Source organism: Crinia signifera, chromosome 4, assembly GCF_055691185.1.
Source record: "Crinia signifera chromosome 4, ASM5569118v1, whole genome shotgun sequence".
Lineage (NCBI taxonomy): Eukaryota > Metazoa > Chordata > Amphibia > Anura > Myobatrachidae > Crinia > Crinia signifera.
The window spans coordinates 177557033-177572675 of NC_139220.1; the positions used below are offsets into that span (position 1 = coordinate 177557033).

Consider the following 15643-nt stretch of genomic DNA (forward strand, 5'->3'; position numbering starts at 1 on the left):
CACTTCACTCAAGTCCCCTCACACCAACACTGGCACCAACCATATGCCACTAAAAAAACATTAGATTTGTGTATGCGTTTAGAATGTTACTTTTTTATGTGATGTCGTATGCAATGCAAGTTTCTCCAGAAAAAAGGGAAGGCGTACATAAGACACATTTTCTTTTCAAAGACCAATATAAACATACTGTTGAAGTATGGAGCAGTAAACACATAGTTGTCATTGTCTAAACTTCGCTTGTAGAAGCTGTCATCATATGTTTCAGGATCTTCATACCAGTACTCCCCGGCACTATAATAAATAAAATACAACCATAAGATAGGGATAAACTGGGCATCTTATAAGACATTTTTTAATATGCGTCATAGCCTGAACTTTTCCCATGCAAATGTCTACATCATGAACTGTAATAAGTTAATGAGCTGTTTATAGTAAGTTACAGATTACTCATTCCTAGATCCAAAAGATACACCAAGTGCACAATTGACTGCAAGCCAAACAATACATCTGTAAAGTACCAATTGATAAAAAATATATTTACAATATAGATGTACATTAATCTTAAATGAGAGTAAAAAAAAGTGCATGTGAAAATAAAATATAATGGGAATTGGGTACACAGAGTGTTCTTTGTACCATTTTTTCTTACCTTTGAATTCCATTTGTCAGGTAGTTATGCCAATGTCCATGCAAATGCATCAATGTATATAGACAATTTCAATGCACTTTTTGGTGTGAACCTACAGTACTTATGCATTAAAGGTAAAAAAAAATCCCAATTGTTGCCATTTACTTATTTCTTATTGACTTATTTATCCCAATAGAGCTGTTTCAGTTTTCATTGTTTACATTGTTTTACATTGCCCTACGCTGGGATGATAAAGGTATGAGGATGATTTGCATAGACGTTAGTGTACTGTAGCATGAGGATACCTGGACTCAAGGCAAGTTCCCAGGTATGTTTCCTGAATGGTGTTAGGCCTTCAATTTAGCATCACTGATGACCACTTAAAAGGTGGTGGTGCCCTCATGTTACATTATAATTCCTACATTAGTAAGTACTCAGGCATAGTCAGTGATTGAATTCCCCAGCACCAGTAGGAGAGGATGTGGAAAATGGAGGTGCACTAAGAGTGGAAGTTAGCCACAGGTGATACTGTAGGACACCTTACATTCTGTAGACTATATATTACCTCTTTGGATATACTCTTGTAATTCCGCCATCTGTCGTTACAAATCTGGCACCAACCCCTTCTCTGGAAGAAATAAGAAATAATCTCAAATTACTTAAAATAAAATATTATTTAAAACAACATCCGATTGTATTCAACATATTGAATAATACATTTTCTGTGTTACATTTCAATGCTGTCTGTAATTGTAATGTAAGTGACGTTAAAAATTAATATTTAAAAATTATGTTTCCTACAGTAAAATATACTTTATGAAATCACCTGTTAGTAAAAGGTTCATACACAATGTGTTTTGGGTTATTTTACACAAACCAAGATCAAAGTTCCTCAATTCCTTTAAAATAAATTTTAACAGATACTGAAAAGACCTCTGTTCATGCATTATCTTATACTGTATTGAGTCTGAAAAAGTATGTTGACTTTAACATTTAAATGGGTCAATCCAATTAACCATGATTTAATCATGGTGCAAGGAATTGTGTGCCCTACAAGAACTACATATTTCTTTGCAGCCTTGTAGGACTGTGTACAAAAATCCACAAGTTTGGATTGAGATCATAACTGGATTGACCCTAAAAATTGTTTTTTAAAATACTGCTTTCTCAAATAAGTATTTGAAGAGATAGTATTACGCAGCACTGTGGACCAAATGTACATATTGTTGTACAAGAGCACCATACAAAAATGGTAAGATCTGAAGTGAAAAGTGGATGGGGGCATGATTTGCTAAGCAATAATTAGGTGACTGTACCAATACTTGTTCCCAAATAATTAGGGATGCACTCAAAGGATTATGCAGCTGCCAAATATAAATATAAAAGGAAAAATAATGCTTTAAGAAAAAAGAAATGCTTTAAGAGAAAAACATTGGGGCATTACCACCAAGTGCATTAAAACTACAACCCCATTATAGAAGGGACATCCCCTTTCACAAGGCAGATGTGCCCCCAAAATTGTGCAGGCACATTGCGGTGAGGGACCTGCTGGGCTGCCCCCACAGCCTGCAACTGCAACTGAGGCTGAATCAGGCCTATATTCCTTCAAAATTTTCTAAAGAAAAGTGACTGACTACTCTACACCTTACTTATTGCTCCAGTAAATTCAATACCAAAATTTTGTTTAGAAAATATTAGGGTTATGTTATTGCATGCTGTTTTGAAGCTTTATAAAATGTATAACAACCTGGTAGTATCCTCTTCCAAGTGGTAAAGTCCATTGTATTACTTGCCAGTTAGGCTGATATCTACAGTAGCTTCAACCTTCTGTCCTGGCTAATTGTACAAGACAAACTGAACCCTAATACTCCCATCAGTGTGCACGAGCCAGTATGTGGCTCATGAATGATAATGACATTAACCCATGTCTACAGCCCTACTTAGCAGTACAGAGATCAGTATGGGGTACGTACAAAGTACCTAATACTTAGTCACATATAGGCTTGGTTGACAGCCTATTGGGGGACCAAGAAGCTAATACTTAATACTATAATTATTTGTTGAGGCCCAAACTGAAAAACAGAGGTGGTATTGCCAATGTGACATATAGTTATTATTTCCGAACCAGTAATTAACAAAACTAATTTCCTGAGCAAATACAGTAAGTACTGTAAATGTAATGATTATAGTTACATTATCAAAACTTAAAAATACTGTCTTTAATGTTTATATGTAGTTTGTTAAACTAAGATAAGATGCAAACTTGTAGAAATCTATTCATCTCCATGAAATGCATTTTTCTACTTTGCATATGAAACTCGACTGTGGAATAACAATCAGACTGATTTTGACAACAAGAGCAGATATGAATAATTGCAAACTAATAAATTACAATATAAAATAATAAACAATTATAAAAGGCATACTACTACCTGTCATCTACGATAATACTTCATTTACAAAAAACATACATAAAAATGAACAAATAACTTACGGTAACGGTCCTTTCCAATAATTCTGTACAAGATCATTTGTAAACCCTGCATCCAGTAGTGCTCTGTTAATCAATTCCTTATTGCCTATGAAACACAATTTAAAAATACAAATATAGAATGTTAATTTCTACAGGACATACCACTAGGAAACAGATAAGGACAATTTTGTATACCTTGGCCTAACATGCTGTTATATCAATCAAAGCACTCAGGTACTGGTCAAGAAAAATATTCATCAAACTGAGAGAGTTCCTGGGATATATGGCACCAAGAGATATAAAAATGAATACAATTTTTGTTACAAGCCCCCAAAAAGAAAAATTCCCTATCAATGCACTTTGTGCCAAGGAGTAGTATTTATTTGCATAAAGCAAGGCTGAGTAGCATATGAAATCACTTTAATTCATGCTTGCCCCTCAACTGCATTGCTGCACATGCTTATATCTATCACAGCATGTTCAATAAGCTCTAAAAAGGCTTTAAATTCCACACTTGGTAAATCCAGCAGCATAACAGCCCCTGTATGGGGGCTGGCTGTCTGTTGCAATCAGAAATGAAGGGATTGTGGCAGACATTGAGGAAATCTTCTGCAATCCCTCCTTCTTGCAACTTGGGCAGGGCCTCGAAGTACGGTGCCCTTTAGGAACCCATGCCCGCTGAAAACATATCATCATGAAGATGTACCCAGTGTAGGACTAACTGTAGTGTTCTGAGGATCCTCTTTGAAGCTGCAGAGTTCCCTCAGCTGTTTGCATGAGACCCCTATCACATCGCAGATGCCGATTTACACTTGGAATTTGGACACAGGTCCATCCCGGGAGCGACCTGGCATTTGCACTGTTTGCTGCTCACAGTGACACGGCTTATTGCCAGGTTGCTGATGTCATTCAGAGGTGTGGCAGTGCATCGGGTGGGGGCGGAGGCAGCATTGAGGTGGTGATGCTGCTGCCTCTTCCATAGAAGTGCATGGGACAAGGGTCCCTCGAACCATGTTACCCGTTCACACTGCCCAGCAACCTGGGACGACCTGGGAATTACACTGCTTTCATTCCTGGTAGCTGGACCTGGGATATTCAACATGGCCCTTCACGACCCAGGTTTTTGTGCAGTGTGAATGGGGAGATGTCATGATATCGATCCCAACACACAACAGGAAATGGAGGTGGGTGCATTCAGTGGCATAGCAAGGCCACAACAGTCTAAGTGGTGACATGGGAGGAGCCAATGCCACAGGGACACATGGTCTCGACAGATTTCAGGGAGTCTAGATGTCCGCATGGAATGAGCTGAAAAAGGCCCTGCAAAAAATGGAGGCGACAGATGCTAGAAGTCCTACTCGACCTCTAGCATCTGTCATGGAAGTGTAGCACATATAGTGCTTCTTGAAAGTGCTGGATTCTGGGTGTGCTAGCATGGTGTGAGAACTAAACCCCTGTCAATGAGCATGGAACCACTAGCAATGAGCATTAAACCCCTGGCAACTAGCCAGAAGCCCCTGGCAATCAGCATGTAACCTCCTGGCAATGAGAATGCAACCTCTTAGAGTAATGAGCAAGAAGCCTCAGGCGACAAGCAAGAAACCCCTGCAACAAGAATGTAGGAAGAGGGGAGCAAAATTTCTAGTTACAGTACACCACTAGGTGCATCGCTACATCATGCCCCACAGCAGGCACATGGCAATAGGATTTGCTGCAGTGGGTTATCATAGCAGGGTATTTGTTCAGGATATCCCACCGTGTGCTTCAACAATGGGCACACAGCTCTCCATATGGCCCGGCCAACTGAAAATGGGTATACAGTACTTTAATTAATGATCCCCTTGTGTGAGCCTTACAATTGTTTCTTACATCAGTTTAGTAAAGTGAGATTTTGTACAAATATATACCATTACTGTATATCAATATATCAGAGGGACTTCTAAACTATATAAAAGTGCTAATCAGTGCATTTTAATTAAAAGTAGTTTATGGAGCAAAGTGTAGTGGACAACATTGGTTCTGAAGAAACACAATAACAAGCAAGTAACTGCATTTACTGTAAATGCAGGGCCATTTTAACAGAATTGTGGGCTCCTCATGCAAAGTAATGCACTGTGGTCCATACCTACACAACCTCACTTCTATCGGCACTCCTCAGCCACTGTAGGAGGAGGACAGGTTGAGGATGGATGCTGGCCAGTATTAACAGCTTTGCCATAAGTAACATTTTATTTTTTGTTTTTCATCTACCCTGCCTTAAGCTGATAAGGCCCCCCCCCCCCCCCCCCCAGCCAGTAGCCCACCCAGCCAAGTGGGAAAGATGCCCCTGTGTAAATGTACAGATAGATTTTGATTTGAGAGGGACAAGTATTTGCACCCCTTGAATTGCAACATTGTTAATTCAGGAGAAAACTAGCTTATTTTTTGTTTTCTTACACCAACTCAGAATCAGCCCCATTTCTGGCAACAAAATATTGTATTAATGTAAAACATTACATTAATGCAGTTGAGGAACCATTATTCTTCACAGAACAGAATAGGGATAATGTCCTTTAAGTATCTGCATTACGACTGTTATTTATTTAATTGTTCATATTATTTAAATTATTTAACTCAATGTTCTGTATGATTTATTTTATAGTTGACATATATGAGTAGTTGTGCATTCAAAATGCTGCGTTCTAAATTTCTATGCAAATTGTAAAAAAAAATTCTAAATGGGATTTTACATAAAAAACAAGTATGGTTCAATAAGTAAAAGTAACTAAACATCGTACATATATGTGTAATGAGTAGTATGGCCTTGGTTAGATTATTTTTCCACAGCTATCCCATCTTGGTGGTTTTGTAAACACTTTTCCTGTAACCCATTTGCTCAATAACACTGTTGTGCACAGTACCAGTACATCAGAGATATCGTTAACTAAAATGGATCTGTCCTCATGAATCAGACCTTCAATGCAACAGTCAGCTCATCTTGAACATCTGTCCTGCTTTTATCAAAGTGCACCAAAGCTGTTTCCATGACATTTAACAAGTTGGCAATGGATTGCAGCTGCTGATGTGCCCTTTAGATGCAGAAAGCAGATCACACTAAGCACCTCAATGTTTGATAATGTTTCTGGCAGCGCTGCCAACTTATAAATAATGTTGGGACAGTATAACCAATGTGAGGTGCATTCTAATGGGCGTAAGTGAAACAGTAGTCTACGTGCCCTGGCCTAGTGGGAAATTTGATTGAAATAGAGAACATTACACATGTAAGAGGTCTTGTTACCTTACTTTTTAAGCCACCTAATAAGAAAGCAATAATATTGGCAAATAGATACCATTACAAAATACAAAATGCACAAAAAAAAGTAAAACAAAAGCCTTTCAAGAATACAGCCAGACTAGTTTGCTTCGTTATATTTACCCCCAAACCCAACATCCCTTTTCCACATGATTATCAGTCTCTTATGATCATCTGGGTAAAGGTTGTACTCATTCCATCTCCTTACAGCTGTTTGCACAGGGTAGACTGACCTTAAGCCAGGGCTGTGCAACACCGGCCCTCCAGATGTTGATGAACTACACATCCCAAGATGCTTTGCATTTGCTATGTGGCCATGCTGAAACTGATGCAAGGCATGCTGGGATGTGTAGTTCATCAACATCTGGAGGGCCGGTGTTGCCCAGCCCTGCCTTAAGCAGAAGAGCAACTATAACAACTTCTGGATTTTAATAGAATTAGCTATTAGGCCCTTTAATGGAATAATATAACCCAACCTTTATCAAACGGTACGAAATAACAAAGGAATTCCATACGAAATACAATTTATTTTCATATGGGGAAGGGCAAACAAAAGCTGAGTGTGAATGTGGGCTGTCACTTGTCACTGCTTTCCGACACAGATAAGCTATATTCTCTTAGTCTGAAAAGGAAACATCTTTTAGCTAACTCGTGATATAGATATGTGACATGACTTGCCAGTACTGTGGCCAATATCTTCCTGTTTTACAGTAGATAAAGTTCACTCTATCTGTTCACATTACTTCCTGACATTGGAAGCAACAGTATGAGAGCAAGTGAGCAGTGAAAACATAAAAAGACATTATAATGAATACACTATTGGTTATAGTAATAGGATCTTTGAACAAAATGTTAAACAATGTGGAAAATATGATTTACGAATGTCCAGGTAACTTATGTAAAGAGTAGAGGGAGTCATTCAGAACCTGGCGATTTAGCAAAGCCTTGCAATCAGATAGCCACCACCCAGACCGAGTGAAAACCCGCCCTGCACAAGTCTGTAAATGGCTTGTAAAAATATTGCAGATTGTCATCCAGCTGCAAATCCATACGCAGATCACTCACCAGCAAATGATTTTTCCAGTGTGTGAAGTCTTTGCGTAACCCTGACTTTTCCACAACTGTTATCTAGAAACAGGTTAATCGAGGTCAGAGCTGCTATCACACTGCCTCACTGAAAATGTCTGGGCACGTCTGCATTTTTTTCTGACACTCCCAGAAAAAGTCTGGTTACTACCGACAAACGCCGGCTTCCTGTCAAATTGTGTGGGGTTTGCAACTAAAAAACAAATGCTGATTCTTGTTGCTGTTTGGCCTTGCACATGTGCGCTACAATCCGTACACATGCACTGCTGTTTAATCATTGGTGGCCATACGAATTTGCACAGTAGCAAATTGTTCACTCAATATCAATCTAAAGGACAAAACAAAATGAGTGTGAATTACCCCAAACATCGAATGTGTTTTCCCAATACATTTATGCTTTACACCAGGGCTGGGCAACACCGGCCCTCCAGATGTTAATGAACGACACATCTACACATCCCAGGATGCTTTGTATTAGTTTTGCTATGTGGCCATGCTGAAACTGATGCAAGGCATGCTGGGATGTGTAGTTCATCAACATCTGGAGGGCCGGTGTTGCCTAGCCCTGCTTTACACTCTTATCTTCTGCTGTAGCTACTCTTGTATTGAGAAAACAATGTGTCTGTGTGTTATAAATGTAATTGGTAAAGGTTCATTTGTAATGTATACAATTCCATTTTACTGGGTGTTAAAGAAAATTCATTTTCAACTTCATTGAAGTGGGTTTAGAACTTTTTTCAAAGTGTTCATAATCCTTATTCGGAAGTGAGCAATATAACAGGGATGCCATCAACATTCTAAGGGCCTCATATAACCTTACAAACCCACAACTGTATCCCCCAAATGCTGTAGGTATGACTGTATGCACAAAGCAAATTCTTACAGCTATAAAACAAAGCCCAGTCTGGCAAATAGTGTAAATGGCAGAATCCAATCTGTAAGCTATGTATTAAAATAGACCCTCAATTTGGTGTTTATGAAAAAAACCTGAACATTTCACTTCTTAAAGCTACTGCGCGAAATTTACTAAGATGTGAATTAGACTTGTGATGTTGCTATGGGCAACCAATCAGACCCCATCTACTATCTTCTAGAGCAGTGGTAGCCAACTCCAGTCCTCGAGAGCTACCAACAGTTCACAATCTAGCTGCTACAAAGGTGCAATCATTACTCACTAACACATTTGAAAAGATCCACAGGTGTAGCTAATTACTTCACTTGTGATTCTGGGGTAGATTTATTAAGCCCAGTGAAGTGATAAAGTATCTGGTTTTTATCACCGGCCAATCAGCTCCTACCTGTCATTTTTCAAACCAAGCCTGTAACTTCACAGTTAGGAGCTGATTGGCCAGTGATAAAAACCAGACACTTCACCGAGCTTAATAAATCTGCCCCTGTGTAAGGAGATATGGAAAATATTAACTGTTGTAGCTCTCAAGGACTGGAGTTGGCTACCACAGTTCTAAAGGGTGCTTAATAAATAAGAAGTAGATTCTGATTGGTTGCCCATCGCAACATCACATGTGAAGTCTAATTCACATCTTAGTAAATTTTCCCCACTGTGTTTTATCCTTCATCTCCCTATTTATTACCCCTGTTAAAGTTATCTATCATTTACAGTTCAATACTGACAAGGGTAGCAGCCCCCATGTGTGATATTGGTTGCTCATCACAGCTGGAACAGGAACAACTTTTAGATTTATGTACTGTATGTAGACACATCAATATACAGTTGTTGATGCACATATCTATGCTCAGTAGAGTACAGAAAGTCTTGTGGTGACTGATGTAATGCAGAGAGCATTTTAACATTTATGGTATATGCCATATACCATAGCTGCCTTGTTTCCCAGAATATCTGTTAGACTCATAAACTTGATAGGAGTTCACCCAGTTCCCAGGAAAGTGGGCAACTCTCGAGTATCCCAACCATTTCTCCTGTGAGCAGAACAAGGGGCATGGACATGCAATTTGCTATAAATCTCATCATCACTGTCCTGCCCAAGACATAATGAAGTGGCACAAAGTATTTAAGCACAATGATGCGCATGGTAACATTATGCCCCTACCTTGCCCCCTGGTTCTCCCTCTTAACGAGTCTCCATATGCCAGCTACCACAAGTTGTCAAGTACTGTCCACAGCAATGTCCAGTAATTATGACCATTATAAAAGGCAAATCATATTCCACTTAAGAACTCATGAATTTAAAGATTCAGGGTGTAAGGTTTTCACTGTTAATACAATCATGCTTAGAATAAGACTAGTACTAAACCCACTTAAAAGAGAGTTATTTTAATGTATTTTGTGTGTAAGTCCTAAGTACCTCATCAACCAATACAGTGTAGCAAAAATATAATGGCCCTTATTCTGATTGACGCGGACTTTACCGCATTCTTACGGATCGCGTCTTTTCGCCGTCTGCGCATGCGTGGAGAACGCAACGCGCATGTGCCACGCCTAGACTCCGTACCAGTTCGGCAAAATCCCGTCCAAAACTGTTGCCCGCAATCAGTCGGGAAATATGGGCGTATTATGGGCGTCATGCGGAATGGCACATGGGCGTAGTTTCAAAGTGGGCAAAACGGGGCGGAAACATGGGCGGACACGGGGGAGTACACTTATGTTGGGGGGCGTACATTCGGAAACCACTCCGAATGCACGCGATCAAAAAGGGCAGAAATGTGCGGTGTCCACAAGTGTACTATTGCTTTGCGTACACCACTCGTTCATGCGGTAGGCGAACGTACGCCTAATGACTACAACCATTAACACCTGAACCCAATAGAATCTACTCCTTTACTCATTACTCACTAATAGGACGCTTGTCAGTGCTTTAATTGAAACCATTGCACTTCAATTGCTGTAAGGGTTAATGTGTGCAATGCATGTGTTAGGCATGCTTGTAAGGATATATTGGAATCTAATTGATTCCAATTCCAAATAAGCAGTTTTTTATGAGGATAGGTAATTGAATAAGTGGGTCATGTGATGTATAGCAGAAGATACTTCATAGTGGGTTGTTTGGCGTAAATACTCCGCTTACGTGCGGTAGCACCGCTTGGCTCCCGTTCGGATGCGGTATTCCCGAGCATACTCTGTAATACTCTGTAATACCGTGCCGAATCGGAGTGTTTCTCCCGCACACGCATGGTTTGTATGTCGTCCGTAAACACGCCCTGTTCTTAAAGAGTGAGTCCGTCCGAATGCGGAGGACACGTGGGCGTTTCTACGGACGATGGCCGCACGCGGCAAAACACCGTGGCGTGCGGACCGCACCGTAAGAATGCGGGAATATCCGCACCGATCAGAATAAGGGCCAAAGTTATATCTCCTGTGTTCATCAGAACCAGTACTGTTATGACTGAGCAACGGGTATAAAAATAATCTTTGGATAGTGGACAATACTTTTCCTTGTAACCCCTAGTACCATTCACAACATGCCTTCACTGCACAATACTTTCCCATGACTTTGTTTGCTTATTTTACAGCATGCTGTATAATTGTGCATATAGAATGCCTAAATTGTAAGAGGGACATAACATAGGACATTTAATCTTTATCAAGAAACATTAAATAATGTATCTATGCTGAACATTTCTCAATGATCCCTTGGGCACTTCTGATTAGTAAGGTAACCTAATCTATCAGTGATGAGCTTTCATAGTTATGGTGGATGTCGTTGCTGTTAAATGTTAATGTTACAAAGGATAACTACATTATTGAAGCATTAAAATTAGCATGTGTCAGGCTCATGAAGGTGGTTGATGCTAGCTGCAGAGAGAATAGGAGTAAATATCGGTACTTGTTTCCTAGCACGGCCACACCGATTTACATCGGGGTGGTCGTGTCGGAAAAATCGGGTCGATCGCATCGCATGCGATTTGGTCGCATGCAATGCGATCGACGCGACCGACCGATTTTCGACCCGATTTTTTTTTTTTTAATGAAATGTAAATCGGGTCCCTGGGACCCGATTTTACATTGGATTCAATGTAAAATATTCCCAACCCCCCCAAATTTTACGGCGTACACCCCACCCCATGATAGACGCCAACCCGAAGCGTGGCGAGCGCAGCGAGCCCGCGAGGGGCGGCGGTGCGCGTCCTCCGACCTTTTCATTCCCCTACTATCCACGTCGGCGTGGAGTTGAGAATAGAATAGTGTGGCGAGCGCAGCGAGCCACCGAGCCCGAAGCGTGGCGAGCGCAGCGAGCCCCGCGAGGGGACGCTGATATCTGTGAACCCCGCGAGGGGACGCAGGGATCTGTGAAGGTATCAGCGTCCGCTCGCCACGCTTCGGGCTCGGTGGCTCGCTGCGCTCGCCACACTATTCTATTCTCAACTCCACGCCAACGTGGATAGTAGGGGAATGAAAAGGTTGGAGGACGCGCACCGCCGCCCCTCGCGGGCTCGCTGCGCTCGCCACGCTTCGGGTTCACGTCTATCGTGGGGTGACGACGGGGACATCTATAATGTGAAATGGGTCATATTGGCCCATTTCACATTTTTCAAATTTTCTCACTATTTCAATGTTAAAAAATATTTTAACATTGAAGCCTATGTAAAAATCGGGGGCATCGCGTCGGGACCATTGTTAATGGTCCCGACCGACGCGATGCTCCCGATATTTTACCTTTCCCGACACGATTTCAATGTTAAAATATTTTTTAACATTGAAGCCTATGGGGAAATCGGGGGCATCGCGTCGGTCGCGTCGGGACCATTGTTAATGGTCCCGACCGACGCGATGCCCCCGATATTTTATCCTAGCCGGCCAAATGGACCTGATTTCAAAGGAAATCGGGTCCATCGTATGGATCGTGTACCTTAACTTAAAGGTACACGATCCATACGATTGTGGCCGTGCTAGGAAACAAGTACCTAAATATCTAACTCTAGTCCAGCTATTTTGGGAATGTCATTCTATTATACGTTCCTAGACAGTGAGAGGGGTAAAATGATGTAGACAAAGACTTCCATCCATTCATCAGAATAATGTGCTTTTTTTAAGGCAGACTTTTCTCTAGAGAAGATTAAAGATATCATTGTCTTCCCCTCTTTCCAAAACTAAATGTATGATGATTTACAAAATGTCGGGTTATAATTGAATCTTGTATTTCTTTGCTCATGCAAACTCATTTGTCTTCAGTAGTGTGTTTGGCTAGATGATTTTATCTATTCCTTTATGAATTGTTTATGGACTATGCTTCTGAAAAAGGCTATGAAGTCTGTTCCACTAGTCTGGCTGACATGATATCCTCGATTGTAATGTTTTAAATCTTCAAGGCAATATTTGGTAAACCTTGTTAATTAGCTAAATGCAGTTATTTAAATATATTGAAGAAGTATCAAAATAATTGTTCTCAAAAGTAAATTAGTGGCAATACTGATTAAAGAGATATCTGCTAATATTACATGTAGTCAGGATTATGTTAGCCAATGAATTATAGTCTCGGTTAAGTGTGTAAATACATAATCCTTTGAAGTGGACCTTCTTTAGTGTTTTAGCTCATCCTGCAATATTGACACATCAATCTTTGCACATGGCCTTAAGAACACAAAACAGATGCTAACATGGACAAAAATATATGCATGAGAAGTAGCACCTTGGCTTGTATTGCATTATTTATGACCCACAGCACCAGACTTTAAAATAGACACCAGAGAGGAAAGATATAAACTACCAAACTGTAGAAAAAATGTATTTACTAGATAAGTGGTGTTAATTGAGCTTTCAAAATAGTAGGTAAGTCAAAGGGTCCAGATGGTATACATCTAAGAATGGTACAAAAGCCACTAACAAGACTTTTTAACCTACTGTCTGTATTACATTAATTATAGAGAACTAGAGAATGGAAACAGTGGTTCCACTATACAAAAAAAAAAGTAAGAAAAATATATACCTGTGATTCTTATATCAATTGTAAAGAAATAAATGGAATTACTTAATAATAAAAAAAAGAGACAGCAAGAAATGTTGACAATTACAAGATCCAGGACAGCATGGATCAAAGCGTAGCAATCTGGTGTATTTATTGGAATTGGTAACTACATTGTAAAATGATGGATCAGGGTGAAATTAATCATACCTGATAAGGCATTTTATAAAGTTATTTATTCAGAAGCTGAAAATCCTTGGTAGTTCATGTAGGACAGTGCGCTAGAGCAGGGGTTCTCAAACTATTTGCTCTGGGACCCTATCAAGCAATAAATATTATTACAGGACCCCAGCACGTTACCACAGAATGGCCACCACATGTGTGGACAGTGAAGTGAAGTGACCACTATTGTGACAGGGAGGCAGTGGGTAATGAGGGGATGGAAAAGGGGGTAGGGCGAAAGAAGAGGGAAGCAGAGGGTGTTTACTTAATGAGTTATCCCCTGTCCCCCCTCAACAAACACATTAGTCTGATGGCCAGCAACATGGAGTCATGACCCCATGCTGAGGTGGTCGGGACCAACTTTGGGGTCAGGACCCACAGTTTGAGAACCGCTGCTCTAGAGACATTGTGATGCAGTCAATGGATTGGAAACTGATTAACCAGTGGAGAGTCTTACAAACCATCCCTCGATTGGAGAGTTTAGAGTATCAGGAAGAGGGAAGTTACAGTATACTATTTGCCCTATAAACTAAATAGAAAGAAATAGATAAACTAGTAGATTATATTCCTACATACAGTATTTTTAATCAGTTAGATTAACTATTTGGTTTCATGCATGCTAATGTGTTTGAATGCACAACATGTTCAAACACTTTAGAAATGTAGGGGGTATTAAAGCTCACAAGGGAGATACAATTGTTAGAGATAATGTACTAGTCAATCAACTTCTGCCTTTTATTTTACAGTTTGAGTTTGAAAAATGAAAGGAGCTTATTTGTACTTTATCTCTCACAAGTTCATCTGCTTCCAAACTTCAGAAATACCCCCTTAAATCACAATTAAAACTTCTTAATTAAGCTGTTGGATACCAGTAGATTTTAGGAGTATTTTGATTTAACACACTTCTGCCTATAATACAATTAATGGTTAGTTAACGAAAAAGGATTTACTGTCATTTGTACAAATCTGTGTAACACATTTGCTGATTTACAATAATTTTTGAACTCTGGTAATTGGTATGTGATGCTATTACAATGTTTTACAGCTGTAGTATATGTTCTCTGTTCTGTACATCTCTATTAATTATTACTGGGGTTTTGAAATTCCCCAGTGATAATCTCTATTTTGCCCTCTATTCTATTCCATCCTCTTTATTTTTATCCATTTACACTCGTTTCACTTATTCATGTTAAAAAATGGAATTCTGATGGCAACAAATATAAATATAATTGAGACTTTTATTATTTTATAAAACTATGGGGGTGATTCTGGTTTAATTGATCCCCCGCACATTCTCACGATTTTTTGTGACTGCACATGCGCATAGTCAGTTATGCACATGTGCAGCCGCTGTGTGTGAGTGGCCACTGCAAATAGATTATTCCCCGGGCACTAGCACACAACAAAGCGGGCTGGGGGTGTGGGGTGGTGGGCCGGGGGATTCCCCATGAAAATGCTGGGTGTTCTCAAGGTAATTCCTCAATGACACAGATGTCAGCTTCCTGCACAGGGCGTCTGCAGATCTGAGACACAACAAAGGTTTCTCGGATCTGCGAACGCTGGAGAAACCATTTGATGGTCGTCGACTGTCAAATTAATTCTCCCCCCGCACCCAAGGCTGTGAATGGGTATTTAAGCTAAACATCCATTCGCAGCCATACGGGGTATCAAGACGTCCAAGGGGAGGGCAGGTGGCCACGCGGGCAGCGTCTGGGGGACTCGCAAGGCTGCGAAATTTTCAGCCTTGTGAGTCAACCAGAATAACCTCCTTTGTTTGCTAAATCTGGTCAGTCAGTTGAAATGTATTTATTTAAATATCCCAAATGGAGAGAAAAAAATATTTCTCAAACAAATTTAAGGTCACCAAAAGATTATATTACTTTCATATAAACGGTAAGGCCTTTGGCATTAAGTGTGTCAATAAATACATCAGTGGATACTACATTAGCAGATTATGCAATATACCCACATTTATTTTGATTTTGTTCTTCAAAACAAATGCTAAGTACCTTTTTGGCACAACTTTATTTATGTTTAATTGAAATGTCATGGATGTTTAATAA

The 15643-nt window shown here is 40.0% G+C and overlaps 1 protein-coding gene across 6 annotated transcripts in view; it reads right to left on the reverse strand.

Annotated features, from left to right (window-relative positions):
• CACNA2D1 (calcium voltage-gated channel auxiliary subunit alpha2delta 1) overlaps positions 1-15643 on the reverse strand; it is a 657865-nt gene that overhangs the window by 41917 nt on the left and 600305 nt on the right. For all 6 annotated transcript variants that reach the window (XM_083183071.1, XM_083183072.1, XM_083183070.1 and 3 more), the window contains 3 exons: positions 3123-3207; positions 1194-1256; positions 188-291 (listed from right to left, as the gene is read on the reverse strand). In XM_083183071.1, coding sequence (XP_083039197.1) covers positions 188-291; positions 1194-1256; positions 3123-3207 — 252 coding nt within the window. The remainder of the gene's footprint in view (positions 1-187; positions 292-1193; positions 1257-3122; positions 3208-15643) is intronic.